Source organism: Phytophthora infestans, genomic scaffold (genome assembly GCF_000142945.1).
Source record: "Phytophthora infestans T30-4 supercont1.53 genomic scaffold, whole genome shotgun sequence".
Lineage (NCBI taxonomy): Eukaryota > Oomycota > Peronosporomycetes > Peronosporales > Peronosporaceae > Phytophthora > Phytophthora infestans.
Genome location: NW_003303706.1, coordinates 150,789 through 171,184, shown reverse-complemented (window position 1 = coordinate 171,184; position 20,396 = coordinate 150,789). Strand labels below are relative to the sequence as shown.

Here is a 20,396-nt window from a genome sequence, read left to right as displayed (position 1 = left end):
CGCAGAAAAAGAGAAAGAAGGCCTTTCGCTTCCTTCCCTCCAGCGACATCATTCTGCTAAAGGAGGTGATCAAGCACACGCCACGGGCTGCTGGGCACGGCAAAACAGAGGCAGCATGGGGCAAGGTCGCCAGTGGGATGAAAGCAGCTCTGCCACTGTGCACTGCCGACGGCAAAGCGTGTCGTCGTCGCTTTTACACGCTCATGGAAATAGTCAAGCGAGAGGAGTTGGAGTCGTTAAGGGCATCAGGTACAGCAGAAGACTACGAAGAACGAGAGCAGCTACTTACAGACTGTTTTGAACTGGTACGATGTAATGTTGTGTTTCTTAATCTGCGTAAAGCCAATTCATTATCTTTCTTATATGTAGACAGAGGGACATGCACAACAAAAGGCAGACAAAACTGAAAAAGAAAAACGAGATGCTGAGCGCCGTGAAGCTGCAGCTGCTGACATAGTTCGTAGCGCCATGCAAGGCATGCGTAACAAACGAGCTCTCAGCTCAGACACTGAGTTAGCCACGCCATCTTCATTAAAAAAGAAAAAGCGGTCAAGTAACGGATGCATTGCTAGGTTTCCTCGAGGACCGCGCTTCATCGCGCAGCAATAGACACCCGTTGAAAGAGCGGCAACTACAAATTGACGAACGACGACTCGCGCTTGAAGAGCAGCGGCAACAGCAAGACAAGGACAAAACAGATAGAATGCTAGCGATGATGTCATCGCAGATGAGTCTTATGGTTCAGTTGATAGAAAAAAATATCCAAATAAAAAGTTGAGCTGCTTATTGAAGTCCTAAGTACTGTTCAACTGTTGGTGGTGTCATTGCAAAGAATGAAGATGTCTGGCTGCCACACAGGCAAGTGTGTACGTTTGCCAATAACGCACCAGCGACGTATATCTTTCCAATACGTTGCAGATAGAGCTTTTGATTTTTTGCAAAATCAACGAAAGCCCAGTAGCGAATAATTTTACCAAAGCTTTATTCAACGCTTACTCGAACCGAACTCATGCGCGCGTTAAACTCTTGTTCGTCTGCCGATAGCTGTGCGCCTTTATAGGGTGCAATAATGTGCTCTTGTCTACCGTAAGCAGGATCGCCATAGAAAACAAAATGTTTTTCATCAGCACGAAGAGATTCAGCGATCACCTCAAGCAATTTACTCTCATGAAGTATAAAAGCATCGTGGCGCGTGCCAGCATAAGGTCCGCTTAGATGAATTATGATGCCATCAGGAGCTATCACGGACTGATACTTTAGTGCGTGTTTTCTCTACGACAACAAACGAGTTTTAATTCCAAAGCCAAACATTCACATCTAGAAAGTCTCTGACCTTGTGTCCGTTGTACATGTAGCGCTGATTACGTGTGGGACGACAGGTTCCTCGTACTGTGCCATCGATAAACCCGACGCAAGTTTGCAGAGGGGCTCCTTTAGCATGCACGGCCTCGGCGTACGCCGAAAGTGTGTCAGCATTTAGTCGTGAGTGGTCGAATTCTAGGAGATAGTTGAATTTGTCGTAAATAAAGTCAGGAACGGCATTAGAAATGGACGAAATCGCAGTGGTATCACGTCCGAATAGGTCTTCTAAGTCGCCGAGCCGTACTGGGTAAGCCATTCGCCGTAGGAAGATACATAGCGCTCCAAGCGCTGCAACATTATATCGCTGTGTAGTAGGGAAAGGTTCAGGTAAACCAAAAAGCTGTACAAGCAGCATTATTTCGTCCTTGTCAAATCGGAACTTCTTGCGCCGGACTGGATCAGTCTGAGATCGTTCAAAATTGAGCCGGCAACGTGAAGGTCGATTGGCTTCGCGCATGAGGAGCACAGCGACCACAACATCATCATCTTCAGAGCTACTGCTCTCACTGTCCATTCCTTCCTGTTATTTTTGAAGGTGACAGCAGCACAAGGTTTTTCTAACGATCAATCCCCTTCAAATCGGATATCTCCTCACTGGGCAATTTCGCTGTTTTGTAACAGTTGCACAACCTCTCTAATGTCACTGGACTGTACAGTGACAGAGAGAATTATTTAAAAAAACATCATGAAATGAAGAAGGCTTAGACACAAGTACATGCAATCATATAATTTAGAGCCACAGCCAATTGGTACTTTTGTTGGTATTATAAAATAGATACAGTGAAATTTTACTTAAGTACGAACATCAGTGTTTACAGCCGAGCAACCCGAACCTGTTAATGCACCTTCAAAAAAAAGTTGCGCAACTTAAATTACGGTAATTTAAAAACGAACCGTAACCGTGGAACCGAACCGGGCGCTGAAAATCCCCCCCCAGCTCAAAATTTGCGAGCTTCCTGCCAACCGCCGCCAGAGCTTCCCAGAGCCTCCTGCCACCTCCGCTGATGCCTCCACTCAAGAAGAAGCGAAGGACTTCCCCTCTCGAGCACGCGGACGACTCCAGCGACGACAGCGAAGTGTTAGAGTCGACACAACCGTCATCTGCGTCAAAGCTACGGGTAAGGAATACGTGAAATGGAACTGAAGCTAGAGAGTTTGTTGCTAATGCTGTTTACGTTTATTAATGCTTTAGATCCTTCTTATGTTCCACTTGCAGTTGTTCCGAGTATTGTCGGAAGGACTTTTGCGTCGTGGCCGGATTTCTTCTCGTTTTGGGAGCAGTTTGAAAGGCAACATCTTGTTGTCTATCGCACGAGAGACTGCCAGACTACGAAAGGGTACAATAAGTCAAAGATAAATCACCCAGAGCGCCAGGTTCCTGAATCATTTGGCTACGCGTTTCGCAAATACGTTTGCACTCTCGGCTGCAAGCAGAAATCTCGGTCGACTGGAAAACGGGCTAAGCGAAAGGAACGATATCGCGCATGCAAAGCAATGTTTCGCGTCGGTGTTTTTCGTGCTAGTAGTGGTGACTTTTCAAGTAGTTCTAACTGGACCATTACAGTAACAAGTGAGCTTGGTTTTATCATTTCTTTTGTTTTTTTTCCAGTATATCACTATTCCGTATGTACATGTCAAACTAATATGAATCCTCGTTATTGTGTATTTGTAGAACACGTGCCACAACCATGTCAACACCGAGACGCTTTATACTGCTTTGAAGCAGTGCAAGGACCTGTTGAGCGAGTCAGTGTTGTCCATGCTGGACGCATTCGGGCAGACCAACACGGACACTAAGCAAATAGCCAGCGATGTTGCTGACACGACTGGTACGTCCTATTATCTTGCTTACAGTTGTTGGTAGCCATTCGTAACGTGTACCGCTGCTGGAATACGACACAGGTCTTCCAATCTCTACGCAACAAGTGCGTAACCCCATGAATGCTCGTCTCGGGCACAGCAGTGCGGAGAAGCGCTTAAACGGTGTGCTGTCTGAATTTGCTTTCACAAAGGGAAATAAATGCGTGCTGCTGCAAGGCGAATACGATCAGACTATCGGAATTGTGATGCAGACGAAAGCGCAGCGTGATATCTTTGCTCGCTGGGGCGATACGCTGTCGCTGGACTAATCTCGGCTTCTACGTCGGTACGTGCTGATGTTGCACAACGTCTACCGAAGGTGCGCAACTTGGTGCAGGTTTTTTGTAGCTTACAAGATACTTGTTTGGTGCTGTTCAGGTACTCTAAATGCCACCGTAGCAACAGGACGCGGTGTATCTGTGCTAGATTACCTGTGTCTGAATCAACAAAAGAAGTCTCTGTTAGCTGTGCTTCAGTGGTTCAAGACGAAGAACCCATCGTGGGGTCGATTGGAAAGTCTCATCATTGACAAAGACTTCACAGAGTGGTCTACGTTACGCGAGGTGTTTCCGCAGGCAGCGGTGACTTTCTTTAGAGCTGTTGTTTTGTATAGAAATAATACTAACAACAGTGCTACTAGATTTTGCTTTGCCAATTTCATGCACAGCGTTATGTGAAGAGTATGATTGCAGGCAAGAAGTACTTTGTGCTGCCCAAGTATCGCGATGAAATCGAAGAGCTGTTTAAACAAATGGTTTACGTCCCGACGAAGGAACAGTTCCAGAGCAGGTTGAAGCTGTTCGAACAGAGAACAAAGAAGGCTGCGCCAGGGTTTGCTGAGTACTTTGCACGAAACTGGTCAGCCTGTAGCAGTATGTGGGCGAACTATGGGCGTCGACGATGCTTCTCGGCGGGTAACACTACTACAAACCGGGTGGAGGCTGGGTGGAACCAGTTAAAGCAGCTGCTGGGAAAAAAAACTAGCATCGACCGATGCGTTCGAGTGATAATTCAACACAACTCAGTGTTTTGCGTGATTTTTCGACGGCGATAAATCTGTTTGATGTGTGCCCTCCTGTGACGGACCCGCTACCGGCTGCGTTGCACCGCATCGCTACAGTTCTGAGCCCGTACACGCTGAGGAAGGTGCAACAGCAATGGGAGAGCTACAAGCTGAATGGTGCGAATTGGGACTGGGGTTGTGAGCAGGACGGAGGTCAGGACGTCTTCACAATGGCTACTTCGGAAGGCAGCTGTGTTAGAGGGACATGGCGGACTTCTGGTCAACCCAGTTGCGATTGTATTTTCTTCTCGTCGCTACGGCTTCCTTGCAAGCACCTGTGCAGTGTCTGAACGACCTTCAGAAGCGACAATGTTTTTGAAGTTGCCCAACTTCACGCGTGTTGGTCGATGAAGGAAGCATCGGCAACATTGCCATTTGTAGAGTCGACAATGGGGCATTTACGAAAGGTTACAAGAATTACAGGAAATGCATCACACACGCCTGCGTCGAGTATCATGCTTGCTTCGAAGAAACGGATTGCTTTTGTGAAGCTGAAGAAGGGTGAGACCAGTGACGAGACCGTACTCTCTGACTGCGAGAAGTACAACGTGGTTAGAGCGGAAGTTATGCCGTTAGTTGACAGTCTTCAGAGCCTCCCGTCTGCTGAGTTCTACGAAACATTTGCCGATCTTCCCGCAACAATAAGAAGCTTTAAGAAGAAGTGGAGCTTGAACCGAGACTCTCTCTCAGATGCGGGTGAATCGGACGACGAGTCCGATGCGATGGGCCTGGAATACGAGATGGCATGTGAAGGCATTGGTATCATGAATAACGCGCAACTTCCCGTTCGTACTTTGGAAGAAGCCGATATTCATGAGCCTCCGGAGTACAACACGAGCTCTCTCGTGATACAGGGACTCGATGGAGACGATCTGCCGTCGTGTTGCTTAGCAAACCCATCCCAGACATCCCTGCCGGACCTGACTATCAGCGAGCAATCACAAGAGGTGTTGCAACAGCAGCCAAATGTTCATTCAGCAACGTCGACAGCATCTCTATTGGCGCAGCCGGGGTTTCTTTTGGAGCGAGCGGGTGCTATAGACAACATTCAAGTTCTGCGATTACCTGAAGCATCCAGTTCACGGTCGAGAAACACTAAAAAGGACAGCAAGTGGGCAATCGCCGAGTGTCGAACCGATTGTCCTGTTGATCTTAAAGACTTCTTGAAGTGGATTGACACGACGCCTGACGTTGATTACGTCGGAAAAATAGCGTCAAATTACCCGGCTTGTTACAGCAAGAGTTAGCTGCTCTCAAGATCTTCAACGGTTCTTCAAAAGAGGGCAAGTGAAGTCATTAATGATGCCAATTTTGTCATTCCAGTGAAGTTGTTGGAGCGTGTGAATAGTGCACTACTTCACTGGACTTCAAAGCAGACCGAAACAGAAGATTTAGATCCTTCGCAAGACGATGTGGCTCCAGCGGCATTTGTGGCTTCTGAAATGGGCGGCTTCTCCATGTAAGTTTTGATAGTATGTTTATCTACTTGACGGCTCTGACCTGTGTCTATGGTTATTGTAGGAATTACGTACGACTTGTGAAAAACTATTACGCGTCCATGAAGGCTGTTGATGATTATCGAATGGATCTAGCATGGTTGCGTGGAGGGTGGAGTAGTATGACACCGATGAAGCATCATTTTTGGAGGAGGCACCGGCGTCACCTGCAGTGTTGTCACGTGAAGTTGCGCAACAATTTCGCCAGTCGCCATTGTCTCGGACGTCTGTCATACCTTCAGGGCCTGCAGGACGCAGTGTTACTTCAACACTTCGCCATATAGTGGGCAAGTTAGCGAGAAGCAAGCGTCTTAATGACGCCGTGATGGATGCAGCGCTCTGGCATGTGTCAACGTACTGCAAAACCTGCTACGCTATCGACGCTATCTCCGTTACTAACGAAAAGAGATTCGTTCCAGATTTCTCTTTGGCGTCATGCAACTACGTGCTGGTGCCTATTCACATGGCTGCCTTGAAGCACTGGATTATTCAAATTGTGGAGATTCAGATGGCCGATCCGGATACGTCCAAGCACAAGATATGGGTAGATTTCTACGATCCATTAGGCGTGGCGTCTATCATTCACGCTTCCACTACTTCAACAATGGTTTGATCGAGATCAAGACAGAGAAAAGTTGCGCAAGTGGGTGTCTAATCTGGTGACAACAAAACGCCAGATTAACTCAAGAGACAGCAAAGCAGTCACAACAACTGGGCCAAATGATGATGGTGCAGCGCCCATGACCTCTCCGTGCTCGTTACCTGACATTGTTGCAGTTCCGGTTACGACCCCCAAGCAAGTAGACAGTGTAAGCTGTGGTATCATGTGCATTGCGCAGGCCTATAGCTACGTGACTCGCATGCGATCGCTGAAGGCATGTAACTCGATTTCAGACAGTGATTTGGCTCAAATGAGACTGCGCCTACTGTGGACAATGCTGCATAAGTCAACTGGCGATGCAACTAGAGATAATGAGGGCTGGGCGCAGCTATTATACATTCGGAAGAAGGTGAAGACAGCGTTCAAGAGCTGCTGAGTACATAATTCATGTATAAATGAATTAAACTATGTCTTCTTTTTACGAATAACATCACTTAATAATGTAGAGAATGAAACATTCACGCTGTGACGGAGCTCCTTTCCTTCTGTTGCTGTCGTCACCGCATCTCTCATATTATCGCCTACAGTTGCCGCAATATCTCCATGAAGCTCCACCAGCGCCACGAGAAGATCCTCCATCCTGTTCAGCTTGAGCTGAAGCTCCTCAAGCTCCGAAATACGGCTCCATAGAAGCATTGAAGAAGCTTCCTGCGGTTGCAAGCATTCGCTGTTCACGTTTTCAGTGTGCATGGTCTGCGCGGCGTGTCCTCCGGCACCTCGCTCGATGCTCTTGCTCCGTCGCGTTATTGACTTTGTGTATCTGCGTCGTTTCGCCAACTGAACCGGCACCGAGCTTAACCGTTCGAACCGGTTCATGTGGACTGGATCGCATGATATATTACGTGAGTGGTGGTTATATATTATTCGATTTGAGGGGAAAGGTGCCGAAGCAGAAATAGCAAGGTGCTGATCTCGTAATTTATCGATCCGATTAGACAGGAAAGGTGCTGAAGGTGCCGTTACAAAGGTGCATTAACGAGAGCGCCGAGCAACCAACGGATGCCATTATTGGGACAGAACATTCCACAGAACAAACATCACCACAGACCTAACTCTAAAAGAGACAATTGACACCCTATGCACTGCTGCTGCGGGACTTGAACTCACAATGCAGCGATTGGCTAGGGCGAACATGAACCACTGCACCATAAGCAAACCCGATAGTGAGTACAAGATATCACCCACAACTGAGATTAATAATGAACTCTGAAAAAGTTTGTTCACGTGAATTATTCTCAACAAACTTGAGTGAGAATATTTAGTGTATGAGATTATTTATCAACTTAGATTAATTACCGTGACCACTGTACCGGTAGAGTTGCTCTTATTACCACTGCTGCGGATGCCAACCCCTGTGCCTTTGTCTTCAATAATGAGCGGCTCTCGCATTAGGCTTCCTATCAACATTCACGCAGCACTTATCACGAAGCGTACGTTAAATATTTTTACCCCTAGGGCCAATTAAGGGGGGTACACCTCTAATGTAATAAAATTGGTTATGCTGATGTCGGAGTGCATTACAGTGGAACCACCCCCATCCAAAATTTTGATCCAAATTGAGGCAGATAGCTTCAAGTAATGTCAGAGTGATGCTCGCTCTGCGTTCATTGGGCCAAAATCACCGCAAGATATCATCCGTGTCATTTCGCGTTTGCCCTTCTGTACCTCGTTATGGACGTCAAGAAGCGCGTACTACTTAGCGTCGCATACGCTGGCGTGGGCGTGGTCTTCACCGCAGCTGCCAGGTTTGACTGGCTGTCCAAGGGCGCGGCCGCCTCGCTCCTCTCGCTCGTGTGGTTGGGCTTCGTGCTCGCCATCTCCTGCACCGAGTCGTGGGTCAAGTTCCGCGCTCCGTTCATGCCACGCCACCTGGCATTGGACTTGGGTCGTACCATGTTCGCGGCGCTCAACTCGGTGGAGATCGGGCTTTGCGTGGGGCTCTGGCTGCTGCATTTCCTCGTTGCGTCTGACGGGGGAGATGCTGTGTGGCGCCTCGTCCTTGCCACGCTGCTACTGGCCGTCCAGGCTGCGTGGCTCTACCCGAAGCTGCAGCTCACGGCCGAGTTTGCTTTGTATGAAGCGCTCAAGGAGATGGACGAAGACAGTATGTCATTCAACCAGAAGATGCAGTTCGGCGAGATCAGACACCAGGTCCAGATCCAAGATCGTCCAAGGGTGATCTACCACATCCTCTACGTCGGCGCCGAGTTGGTCAAGATCCTGACGCTTCTCAGCTTCGCGTTGCACTTCCTCAAGGCCATCCCCGCGTGAGCTCAGTAGGAAGTTTTTTTTGCATACTTTGTTCAAGATACCTCGTAATCGTTCAGTCATTGGTTGAAATTTTGCGTGGACGAGGTCAGTTGGTAAGACGTGCATGTTGCGCTCGTCGATTCCTCTGGTTTCACAGTGCTCGTGGCAGCGTCCTCTCCGTCGTGTGTCCATACATTGTAGTAGTATGAATGTTGTAGCTCAAGGCTCAGATGCGGCTGAAACGCCGACTAAGCAGCCTCTGATCATGCAGTACTATTTGGTAATTGAATCAACCTCTTTTTATACTACGTAGCATACACTGTAACAAGAACTTGACCTGACTGCTTTACAATGCTAGCGTCAAGGAATTATTCTCCCTGAGGAAGCTGCGCATGTAAGAGCTACACTGGAGGCTCCTCTTCCTGCCTGCTTTCGAGTCAACCCGATGTCACCGGTAGCTTCCAGTATCATCGACCGCCTTAACAATGAGTTCCCGAAGGCCTTTGCGGGTGCCCCACACCTCGACGGACAACCGTTAACACCACCGAGGTGAATTTGCACGTTGCTTGATATGATAGACAGTAGATATGCTAACATATTCGTTGTGTGATGCTAGAGAACTGCCGTGGTATTCAGCCAAGCACGGTAGAGCATGGCAACTCGACTGCGGGAAGACGGCACTGACCAAAGGTGCACGCGAGAGCAGCGCAATCCAGGACTTCCGAGCGTTTCTACTGCATCACACAGCGGAGGGGAATCTCAGTCGTCAAGAAGCTGTCAGCATGATTCCAGCGCTACTGCTCGATGTCCATCCGCATCACCACGTACTGGACATGTGTGCTGCTCCTGGATCGAAGACTACGCAGATTATGGAGGCGTTGATATCAGACAAGGTGTCAATTAATACTCAAGGCTTCGTTGTGGCCAATGACGCCAATGAGAAGCGCGGGTATCTTCTTGTTCATCAACTGCAACGACTGGGACTCGATAACTTCGTCGTCACTTGTCATGAAGGTCAAAAGTTTCCTGGACTCTACAACTCTAACGTCGAATTACAACGCACCAACGTCTTTGATCGCGTACTGTGTGACGTTCCTTGTAGTGGTGACGGCACGATCCGCAAGAACCGGAACTTATGGGGACGCTGGGCTCCTGGCAGCGCCCTCACGTTGCATCCGATCCAGATTGATCTTGGCTTGCGAGCTGCTGCGCTACTACGCGATGATGGCGACTCGATCATGACGTACTCGACGTGTTCGTTGAATCCTGTGGAGAACGAGGCTGTAGTCGCTGAGTTGCTACGACGTGCAGACGGCGCGTTGGAGCTTGTGGACTGCTCTGAGAAGCTTTCTGGGCTGATCACACGTCCCGGTGTGACGTATTGGAGTGTGGCTTGGCAAGCGCGTACAGCTAAGGGCGAGGCTCGAGCCCCGTTGCAGTGGTTTGACCAATATGAGAGCGTACCTGACTTCCTACAAGGCTCTCGAATCCTTCGGTCCATGTTTCCACCTGCTGATGAAGAGATCCAAAAAATTCTTCCGCGATGTTTGAGACTCTTTCCAACGGACCAGAACACTGGCGGCTTTTTCGTAGCAGTTCTGCGAAAAGTAAAGGGGACTAAGTTACCTGGACATTATCAATGTGGTCTTAGCAGCTACGAGGTTGCTGCCACTGCCAGTGGGGAACGTAAAGCATCGCGTAGAGCTCAGAAACTCGCTGAACAAGGTGTGGTTCCATCTGAATCGAACAAGAACACATTAAAGAAAGTGACGAAGCAAAGTTACACGATGTTACGAGCTGATCATTGGGAGCAGATCAAAGAGTTCTACGGCATTGCAGACGACTTTCCTTATGTAAGCTCACTGGAGATGTATGACGATTGATAGCTACTATATTGACGCTCTGTTTACTAGGAAAACCTGTACTCTCGATCCGAAGGCACATCTTCTGTTTGTGTGGTGAGCTCCAGCATTCGTGGAGCGATTCTCGCGGGGGAACAGCCACACGTACGTACATTCTTCCTATACTGATTAGTTGCTTGTGGTACTGACGTGAAGTATTTAGATTCTGGACACTGGCTTGAGAGTTTTCGCTCGAGTGCAGGCAGTAGGCAAGCGTCTATGGTTCCGACTCACGGAGGATGGTCTTGAGCAAATGTTACCTTACATCACGAAGAGAAAAGCGTCTGCTATTATTGAAGATCTCATCGCAATTGTGACGGCACCAGGGAACGACACCAAGCAAGTTGCGGTCGGTCTCGAGCGCTTTAGCGAACTACTACAAGAGTCGGCTGGAGCTGTGCGAGACCACTCCGGTGTCGGTCCCATGCTGATGATTCTACCGGAAGCTGAACGCGATGCGGCGAAGAACCGCCAACTTCCCACTGCACTTCCAGTGTGGGTTGGCGATAAGACTCTCACTCTACTCGTCGATAAATCCACGCGAGACCGCATCGCACACGCATCGCAGCAGTAAATGAAAGCTGCGTGCAATTTTTTTGGTCCATTACTTTGACTTGAAAAGTTACGCGCTTAAGTTTTACCTTTCCTTTGAAAAGTCTAAAGCGATTTTAATACATGTATGCATAAAAAATGGTTTTATCTTTCCAAGTAAAACGGTAGGGCTGGATTTCCCATCATTTAAAAGTTTATGGAATGTTTTGGACATGTTGGACAGCCCAAGTATTTGTGAAAATACGTAATGCACGCAAGCGGATAGTGCGTCTAAAATTTGAGCATGATGCTCTTTATATTTTACCGGACGGGGGTTGTCTCTAAAGTCCGCGAGCTAAGATGGTGTGGAGTTTGTACAGCGCCTCTGATGCTGTGGGTCGGTTCTTGGGGTCAATGGACACGCAGGCCATGCCGAGTTCCTTGATCGCCTTGGGAGCTGCCGACGAAAACTCGATGCGGAGTTTGCCAGTAGCGACCATTTGCAGGATAGCCAAGTCGGGCATCGCTCGACCAGAGTCGCTGTTCTCCTTGGCATTAGCATACGGTAACAGGTGCTGGTCCAGTTCAGCCAGTACCACACCGAACGAGAACATGTCGGCCTTGTCGTCGTACCGTTCTCCCATCATCACCTCCGGCGCCATCCAGCGCGAAGATCCGACACCGCCAGTCATAGTGTGGTCGGATCTCTCACGCGAGACGCCAAAGTCCGTGAGCTTCGCATCCAGTTGGGAAGTCAATAAAATGTTCTTGGACTTGAGGTCGCGATGAAGAACTGGCGGTGACAACGAGTGGAGATAAGTCAGTGCATGTGCAACGTGAAGCGCGATGGTAGCTTTGCTCCGGTCGAACCCTCGAGGCGTCTTGTGCTCCTCGCAGTTCTTGAGAAGCGTGCGGAGGTCGCCACCTTCCATGAACTCCGAGAGGACACAGAGGTCCGTGAGTGAATCCCACGCTACGCCAACGAATTGAACGATGCGTTCGTGATTCAATGAGGCCATGAGCTTCACCTCCGCCAGGAAGGCGTTCAAGTGGCTGATACTCTTGCGCATTTCTGGCAGCAGCATCTTGATAGCGACGGGTTCGTCGTTAAACATACCCGAGTAGACTTCCCCGTAGCCTCCTCGGCTGATAAGATCTTGTACTATAACCTTCTCTCGTGGGACGCGAGCTGTGATGATGATCTCATCCTCCCACAAGCCACTGATACCGCTCAAGTTGCGTCGACTTCGCGGCTTGGCTTCGTCTTCAATACTTCCCTGTGAGTACGACGCTTCGGAGCCTAGTGTGATCGCGTTCAGAGCGCTCTCTGGTGTCGGGTAGCCGGCGTAACTTGCAGCCAGAGCAGCGATACCTGAATCCTTCGAAAGGTTATCATCGTAACGACGTCGAACGTACTTGAAGGTGGCGAAAGCTAGGAACGCGACACAAGCAACCGAGCCGACCACGATGGCCGTGATGGGACCCCAACCGAGACCATCTGAGTCCTCACTGAAGGTCCATTTGGCTTGGCTGTTTTCGTATGAGAACGCTGAACTACTAGAGGCAGTTCTGCTGGACGCCGTGCCTGTGTAGAACCTGTAGTGGTCTTGAACACACTCGCCATTCAAGATTTCCTCTCTGTCCAGTTCAAACGCTAGTGAGGGGGAGCCACCGCAGTCTCCGTCGTCGAAGAGGAGGACAACCGCTGAACCGTTCGAAAAGAGACTGACGATGTCGGACGTGTTGGCTAGTGCAGAGGATTTCTCGCACGTTTCCGACGCTGGATAGACGGTAGTTTGGACCAAATGTGCGCACCCGACACCGTCGTACTCCTCCATCATGACGTAGTCGAAACCTAGGAATCGCTCCCCTGTGTACTTGAACCGGTCCGTAACGTTACATGATGCGGCCACGAACAGTGTGTAGCCCCCGAGATCGTGTGGCATACAGGCTTGCGGGTCGCAGGTATCTGTTTCGATCATCTTGAGCACGTTTGGTGTCCCTGCGCAGTGGCTTCCTGAGTAGAGCTCCCTCGCGGACCAATTCGTCGCGAGGGAGGGCGCCAGGAGCAGCGGGGCCACCGCCACCGCCCTGACCCAAGACATGAGGAACGGAAGTTTGCCTAAAAGACGGTGATCGTAGAATGAGCGTCGAGCGACGAGGCCGCGCCCTCCTTCCAGATCCCGGCGATTGGGAGACAGATGGAAGACGCGGCTTCCCCATCGTGGCGAAAATCTCGGTGGATTGAGGCAGGCGTTTGGCACGGGCGATCGATCATCAAAAGCCGGACAGCACCGACACAGCGGGAAGCCGTACGGAGCAAGGCGCGAAAATCGACTCTTTCGTAGCGAACAGAGTACATGTAGCAGATTGATGAATACCACGGTGGTGTCACCGCCACAATGACCTATCTGAGATAGTATCTCGGTGTGCTTTTGTCAAGCCTGCGCTTGAAAAGAGCGAGACTTTGACTTCATTTTTGCTGCCCTTCAAGGTGGACCGAAGGCTGGTGACACATGACGAGTGCTTGAAGCAAAGAGGGCTTCGATTACAGTATACATGAACTCCCAACTCAATACGTTATCCACTGTTACCCTTACACTATTCATCCCAACTACCCCTATCATACTCGGTTGTCAAAACAGTATGCAGCTTGTAAAGCACTTCAGCTGCGGTCGGCCGATCGTCAGGGTTCACTGCAACGCAGGACAAACCCAGATCAGCCATCGGTCCGACACTAGAGAACTGAACCTGGAGCTTCCCCATCGCCACCAAATGCACAATCGCTGTGCTAGGAATCTTGCGACCTGGGTTGTTATCCTCCACGGCGTGCGAATAGGGCAAAGCGTGGAGATCCAGCTCGGACAGCACCACGCCCATGGAGAACACGTCGGCCTTGTCGTCGTATCTCTCCCCCATCATCACTTCCGGGGCCATCCAGCGCGACGTTCCCACTCCTGCAGTCATAGTTTCGTCGATATTTTCTCGAGATTCGCCAAAGTCGGATAGCCGCGCGTCCAGTGTGGCGCTCAATAGAATGTTCTTCGACTTAAGGTCGCGATGCAACACTGGCGGGTCCAGTGAGTGCAGATACGTCAGTGCGTGTGCAATATGAAGCGCGATGGTCACTTTGGTCATGTTGAAGCCGACAGGGTACTTCTGAACTTCATAACCTGCTAAAAGTGATCGTAGGTCGCCCCCCTCCATGAACTCGGTCAGTAGACACATGTCGGACAGCGAGTCCCAAGCCACACCAACAAACTGCACAATGCGAGGGTGTTCTAGCATAGACATGAGCTTCACTTCCTCCAAAAATGAGTTGAGATACTTCATACTCTTGCGGTTCTCCGGTAGCAGCATCTTGACTGCGACGTGCTGACCGTTGAACCAGCCCGACATGACCTGTCCGTATCCGCCATGGCTTATAACCCCTTCAAAGTCGATTTTGTCACGGTCGACTCGTGCTGCAGCGATCTCGTCGTCGTCCCAGAAGTAGCTGATACTATGCTGCTCTTTAATCCCTTCCTTTGTGTACGAGCTCTTGGTGCCACCTGTGCTGAACGCTGCGCTCTTCTGTCTGGTTCGCAGAGACGTGTACCGCTCGCAGTCCACAAAATCATCAAGGTCCTCAGTACTCTGCTTGTCGTGGGGCATTCGTCGCTTCCAGCAGCAGACAGCCGTCATAAACCCCATCACACCTGCAGCTAAAACGATGCCTACTACGGTTACTAATTGCAGGTGTGAGCTTGGTTCTTGATCGCTAGACCTGTTTTCCACGTCTGGATCGACTGATCCGCTACTGATTTCCTCAATCATCTCGCTATCGCTCGTGTAGAATTTGTAGTAATCTTGGACGCAGTCACCGCTCGAAATGTTACCACTGTCCAAAATGAAACTCATATAGGTGTCTCCCTCACAGTTTTCATCTGGATACAACGCTACCAACGCCGACCCATTGGCAAACAGAGCTGAGACAATTGAATATTGCCCGTTTACTGGCGATTCCGAGCAGCCACCCGAGACCGGTAGAACCGTTGTCAAGCGTAGATCTTCGCACCCGGCAAATCCGTAGTCCTCTACGACGATGTAGTTGTATTCCCCATATTTTTCTCGGGCGTACGCGAACCGGTTCGTGATGCTACACTCGGAATTCCTGAATCTGGTAGCATTGTTGATTTCGACGGGAGCGCACTGGCGGAACGAACACTTGGTCGACTCTGAGAGACGCACGACGACGGGCATACTCGTGCAATTGTCGGTGGCAAAAATCTCCTGCGCGAGCCAAGTGGAGCATGACGGGACCGTTAACGCCATCAACAGTAGCAACAACAGAGCGGCTGAAGCCCCCGCCAAGGACATCGCGAGACTCAAGGCGGACCAGAGTGGAACTGTGTGGTTGTCACGCAGAGAAAAAAGCAAATTGGCAATTGTGGGGCACACCAATTGCACCTCATTCCCCCAAGATGTGCAATAGCTTCATGTTTGTGCACTTATGTGAAAGGTTGGCGCTTTTGGTGCAACCAGCAACAGTGACATTGTGGAAGTAAACAACTCTACATCAACAATGTTGATTCACAGAGGAAAAAAAATGCAGTTTTATTTTTGCGCTTGTTTAATTACCTGTACAAATTTATGCTCTCTTCAAAACTATAACACTTAGTTTTCTTTATTTAAGCAATAGGTCCCTGTAAGCACATACCCTGTCCAGATTACTTTTTTAGGGTCTAATTGTGGCTGTTTTTGAAGCGATTTTCACCAATCAGATCGCAGTATTTCAAAAGATGCACAGCGGCGGCCCGACATTTCGTCATGACGGCGATGTAGGGGACCACGACGGCTATCCACCAGCGAACACTGTCGCCCACACTCTTCAATACACACCCAGTGCACGCCTCAAGATTTTCCTCTCCTGTAAACGACACTCGGCACGCTACGTATGAGCTTAAACTCATCAAAATTAATCCTCTTGCTGTGCGTCAGATGGGCACGACAGGTTCCAAGCTCTTGCGTTCCACTTGAAAGCAGCATGTACGAATAAAACGCATCATTTGCAGCACACAGTAAACTGGAAGCTTACGTCCATTGCTGCCATGTAGTGCAACGACGCGGTCACGTGGTGTGGCTGGACATTGAAAAGCTGTCGGCTGGTATCGACTGGGAGGAAGGTATTGCAGGCGGCTTGTCCTGGGTGCGAGATGCAGGTGCAGACGGTCGAGTGCTGCTGATCATGACGCCTCACGCTCTACGACGGCCAGACGGCTATTGTCTCAATGAAGTGGCCAGGGCTGCGTCTTTGAGACTTAATATCTTTCCTGTTATGGTTGCCGAGAGCGCTCCACCGCCGAGTATCGCCATGTTGCCATTCTTCGATATGCGCGACTGCGTCCCCGAGGATGTGGAGCATGCAAAGGACAGTCAGGCGTGGCAAGATCGCATGAAAAGCTGCTTAGAAACGTCCACCTTCCTGGACAAGGCGGAGCGGTTGTATACCGTCCTAGAACTGGTGCGACGACTGAATCAGCGCTACATCGTGTTGAGTTGAAGCTGAATACAACGACTGACGCTGTGTTGTTACAGTTTGAGTCCATTACAAGCTACGGCGTTCCTGCAGTCACAGGGTTGGCGAATTTACGTCTCTTCCCAGGGTTCGATGACCCTCATCTGGACACGCCACGGAGTAGCAGTGTACGGCGATTACTGTCGTTGTCTCCAACACGCGGACGGTCCGCCAGCCTCGATGTACCCCCAGAAGACGACGGTAATGTGGTCACCAACGCTCTATCTTCAGTTGATAGCAACGAAGCAGCCGCACTTGAAGCCTCGTTGACTACCCGAACGGAAGTTAAAGAAGAGGAAAACGGAGCTGTGTCGTGTCGATCAACGCGCTATGTGCTGAGCTACGACGAGAGTTGCTACGTGCTTGCTCTGCGTATATACCAAGATCTTACCGACTCTGGCTACGCAGTGTTCCCTGTCTCATCGGTGATAACAATGGAAGACGCAAGTTCTGGACTCAACTCTCGAGAAGATGCTCTGCAATGGGCGTCGGCCGAGAGAGATGGCAAACTGATCCTCTTGTTGACAGCAGAGAGTGTGGGGCGTCCGCATGGTGTCAGTCTGAACGACGTGTCTGCAGCTATGAGCGCAGGACTGGGCTTTGTGCCTCTACTCGTCCGCTCGTGCGAGATTCCGCTCTCTATCTGTCGAATCCAATGGCTCGACATGACTGACTGTCTTGTATACAGTGGCGATGGGTTTGCAAGTCTCAATCGAGTTCGATACGAGAGTCGCAGGGAGCAACTAGTATCAGCTTTGGAAGGGACGCTGGACCATGAAGGTCAGCAGACTCGACTCTTCTCGCTGCTGTCGCCCTTCAGCTTCCAGCGTCAGATCAGCCACCTCACGGAGACTTTTGTGGGCAGAGAATGGCTCTTTCAGCTCTTCCAACGATGGGTTCAAGGCTCTGCGGCTTCAACTCGTGAGCTCAGTAACCAGCGAGTTTTCTGGGTTATCGGTCAGATCGGTTCGGGGAAATCGTCCGTGGCGGCGTGTATGGTGCAGGCTTGTCCCGAAATTGCGGCGTTCCACTTCGCCACACAAGAAGATGAGCAGACACACAATGCTCGACGATGTGTTCTCTCGCTCGCTTATCAACTCACCACGCAGCTACCCGAGTACGCGCACTATTTGCAGTCTCACGAGCCATTGGAAGAGATGGTCCCGGTTGCTTCGTTCGTGGAACTCGTGACGCATTTGCTGATTGGTCCTCTAAATGCCATTGCGAGACCATCGAAGTACAAGTCGCTGGTCCTGCTGATTGATGGCGTCGAGTGGCTACTACCGGCTTCCTGTACGCCTGTAAATGGGGGATCATGGAGAGAAAGTAAAGACGAAGAGTGTCTCGTGTCAATGCTACCAATGCTCGTGTCACGCTTACCGGAATGGGTGCGTATTGTCTTGCTGAGTCGAGAAGAGCCCCCCGTGCTCTCCAAACTCCACGCCTTCGACCCTCCTGACGTGATTATCGAGCAATTCAAGCTGCAAAACGACCAAGATATCCGTCGATTTATCAGCTCGTCCCTCTCAAAACTGAACTTGAGTGACGTGGATTTCGAACAGGCTTCGGCTCAAATTGGCTCGGGGTCCGACACTGGTGAGTTCGGGATGGAGCAAGTCGTCGAGTTAATTGCTCGACGCTCCGAAGGACTCTTTTTGTACGCCGTTAACGTCGTTCAAGCCATCAGTGAAGGACGTTTGCGTCTTCACGAGTTGGCCGAGCTACCGGTGGGTATGGGAGCCTATCTACATCAATTCTTCGCGAGTCATTTCGCTGATCATGACGTGTATAAGCACCGTATACGACCCGTACTGGAGGTTTGTTGTGCAGCGTACGAGCCCCTCCCTTTAGCAACACTTGCTCGAGTATTGGAATGGGACGTGTACGAACAGAGAGATGCAGCTGCTATGCTTGGTTCTCTCTTCTCGATAGAAGCCGGACATGACCCGGAAGCGCAGCTACTGCGACCATTTCACTCGTCCGTCTTGGATTGGGTACGTGACAGCAACAGCTCTGGCGTCTTCTTTGTCGATGTGGCATCCGGACACGAGCGGCTTGGTCGCTGGGCGGCACGAGAGCACCAGACACTCACTCGCAGCAATGTTTCCGAGTTTGTCAACCTCAAGTACGGTATTTTACGCGACTTATTTTACCAATCTGCCTGCTAACTTGTGCCATTGCTGTTGGCAGCTATGAACTGGAAGCTACGGGCGATGAAAAACTTAAGGCGAAGATTTACATTGTACGCAATGCCTGCAACCACTTGATGGTAAGATAATTTGGGTATTTTATTTTTATTTTACTTACGAGAACTCACACTGCGTCAATTTAAAATATATAGCAAGCTACTGGAGAGGACTGCATGCGGCTCGTTGCGGCGTTTGCAGCAGATGAAAAGTTTCAGCTAGCGCGTCGGCTTTTGCACGTTCGTGCTGAGGGTTTGCAGAGCTTTTTCCATGGAGACATCTCTCGTGAGAAAGCGCAGGAGCTTCTGGCACGACGTCAACCTCATCGAGTTGGCAGTTTTCTCATCCGCTACACGGCACGACAACGCACATACTGCGCTTCGTTCGTTGCTGCGCTGGATGACGCAACTGGTGCGCCCAAGTTCCGTCACAATTTGATCCACCACTTAGAGAATGGCTCGTACTCGACTGTTCCACCAGCAGAGGTGACGGAGAAAACGATCTTGTATCCAGATCTCATAAGCTTCGTCGAGCAGTACCAGCGCAAAGGAGTCCTGACAGCTCCAGTCGCACGTGACGTGCCTTTGAATCGAGAGATATCCAGATAAAATACTAAAATATCTGAAATTAACTAAATCCAAAGCCCATTTTACTTCCTTTTTAAAAAAAATGTTTTTGCTTTTAAAGATGAATTAAAAGCAAAATAAATTACCAGAACTAGCGTTACTTTATTTACGATGGTAAAAATCATAAATTCAGTTTAGTTTTTATTTGTTTGAAAAAGAAAAACTTAAAGAATTTCTGCTTTCTGTTTATAGAATATTCGATCAATAATGGTGGGGCACGCATGCAATCACACAAAACGAAGGTTTGACACACAGAAAATGTGATAACACATTCAACATGCGAGGCGCACACACATCACACTACACGATCTGCACACCACTCAATCTTGGCAAAACATGATCATCGTTTTAGCAGCTAATAAGCCAATCACCGGCTTTTTTAAATATCAAGAACACACATTATGTGATTTTGACAACACCAATCCTATGTCATTCTAAAAACCGCTGAGCTCTAATACTCTCTTTCTCCCAGACTAGAGATACCCTCGACGACCAAGTAGAAGACTGTGTGTAGCGTTATGGCTCGTGAGGACCCCCAGCTGCTCATAGAAGACATGAAGGTGTTCAACACACCAAGAGCCGGCTGGTTCCATGCGTCGTGTATGCTTTGACCAAGCCCCACAAGATGCGGCGCCAACTGCTGAGGTGCTCATTAGTAACATGCAAGGAAGCGACGCCATATGACACATGTCCATGAAAGGGGGAGGTGCTCACGTGTCAAAGTCTTATCCGCGTGGTGGCCATTGAGACTTATGCTCATGAGACGCTAGTGAGCAAAACTGACGCCCCGACTAAGGATTACGGCCATGACAATGGCAACCAAGGGCTGAAGCCCATTCGGATTCGCAATAGCATGCCTCGTCGGTTTGGATTGACGGAGCGAAAATGCATCTGCCCCAGGTG

The 20,396-nt window shown here is 49.7% G+C and overlaps 5 protein-coding genes across 5 annotated transcripts; 3 read left to right on the top strand and 2 right to left on the bottom strand.

Annotated features, from left to right (window-relative positions):
- Positions 1-8,113: 8,113 nt before the first annotated feature.
- PITG_17254 (uncharacterized protein) lies at positions 8,114-8,787 on the top strand (the record flags this gene model as incomplete). Its single annotated transcript, XM_002896723.1, has 1 exon — positions 8,114-8,787. One exon carries the CDS (start codon positions 8,114-8,116, stop codon positions 8,711-8,713), a length of 600 nt encoding a protein of 199 aa, XP_002896769.1.
- A 110-nt stretch (positions 8,788-8,897) lies between these two features.
- On the top strand, positions 8,898-11,167 carry PITG_17253 (tRNA (cytosine-5-)-methyltransferase NSUN2-like protein; the record flags this gene model as incomplete). Its single annotated transcript, XM_002896722.1, has 6 exons — positions 8,898-8,972; positions 9,051-9,241; positions 9,309-10,422; positions 10,468-10,545; positions 10,606-10,698; positions 10,757-11,167. 6 exons carry the CDS (start codon positions 8,898-8,900, stop codon positions 11,165-11,167), a joined length of 1,962 nt encoding a protein of 653 aa, XP_002896768.1.
- A 298-nt stretch (positions 11,168-11,465) lies between these two features.
- On the bottom strand, positions 11,466-13,229 carry PITG_17252 (protein kinase, putative; the record flags this gene model as incomplete). The annotated part of the gene is made up of 1 exon (XM_002896721.1): positions 11,466-13,229. The coding sequence occupies one exon, from the start codon at positions 13,227-13,229 to the stop codon at positions 11,466-11,468; it is 1,764 nt and encodes a 587-aa protein (XP_002896767.1).
- Positions 13,230-13,391: 162 nt separating this feature from the next.
- Positions 13,392-15,507, bottom strand: PITG_17251 (protein kinase, putative; the record flags this gene model as incomplete). Its single annotated transcript, XM_002896720.1, has 1 exon — positions 13,392-15,507. The coding sequence occupies one exon, from the start codon at positions 15,481-15,483 to the stop codon at positions 13,726-13,728; it is 1,758 nt and encodes a 585-aa protein (XP_002896766.1).
- Positions 15,508-15,905: 398 nt separating this feature from the next.
- Positions 15,906-19,475, top strand: PITG_17250 (uncharacterized protein; the record flags this gene model as incomplete). The annotated part of the gene is made up of 7 exons (XM_002896719.1): positions 15,906-16,035; positions 16,105-16,152; positions 16,221-16,627; positions 16,669-16,863; positions 16,978-18,806; positions 18,872-18,950; positions 19,023-19,475. 7 exons carry the CDS (start codon positions 15,906-15,908, stop codon positions 19,473-19,475), a joined length of 3,141 nt encoding a protein of 1,046 aa, XP_002896765.1.
- Between the last annotated feature and the right edge of the window lie 921 nt (positions 19,476-20,396).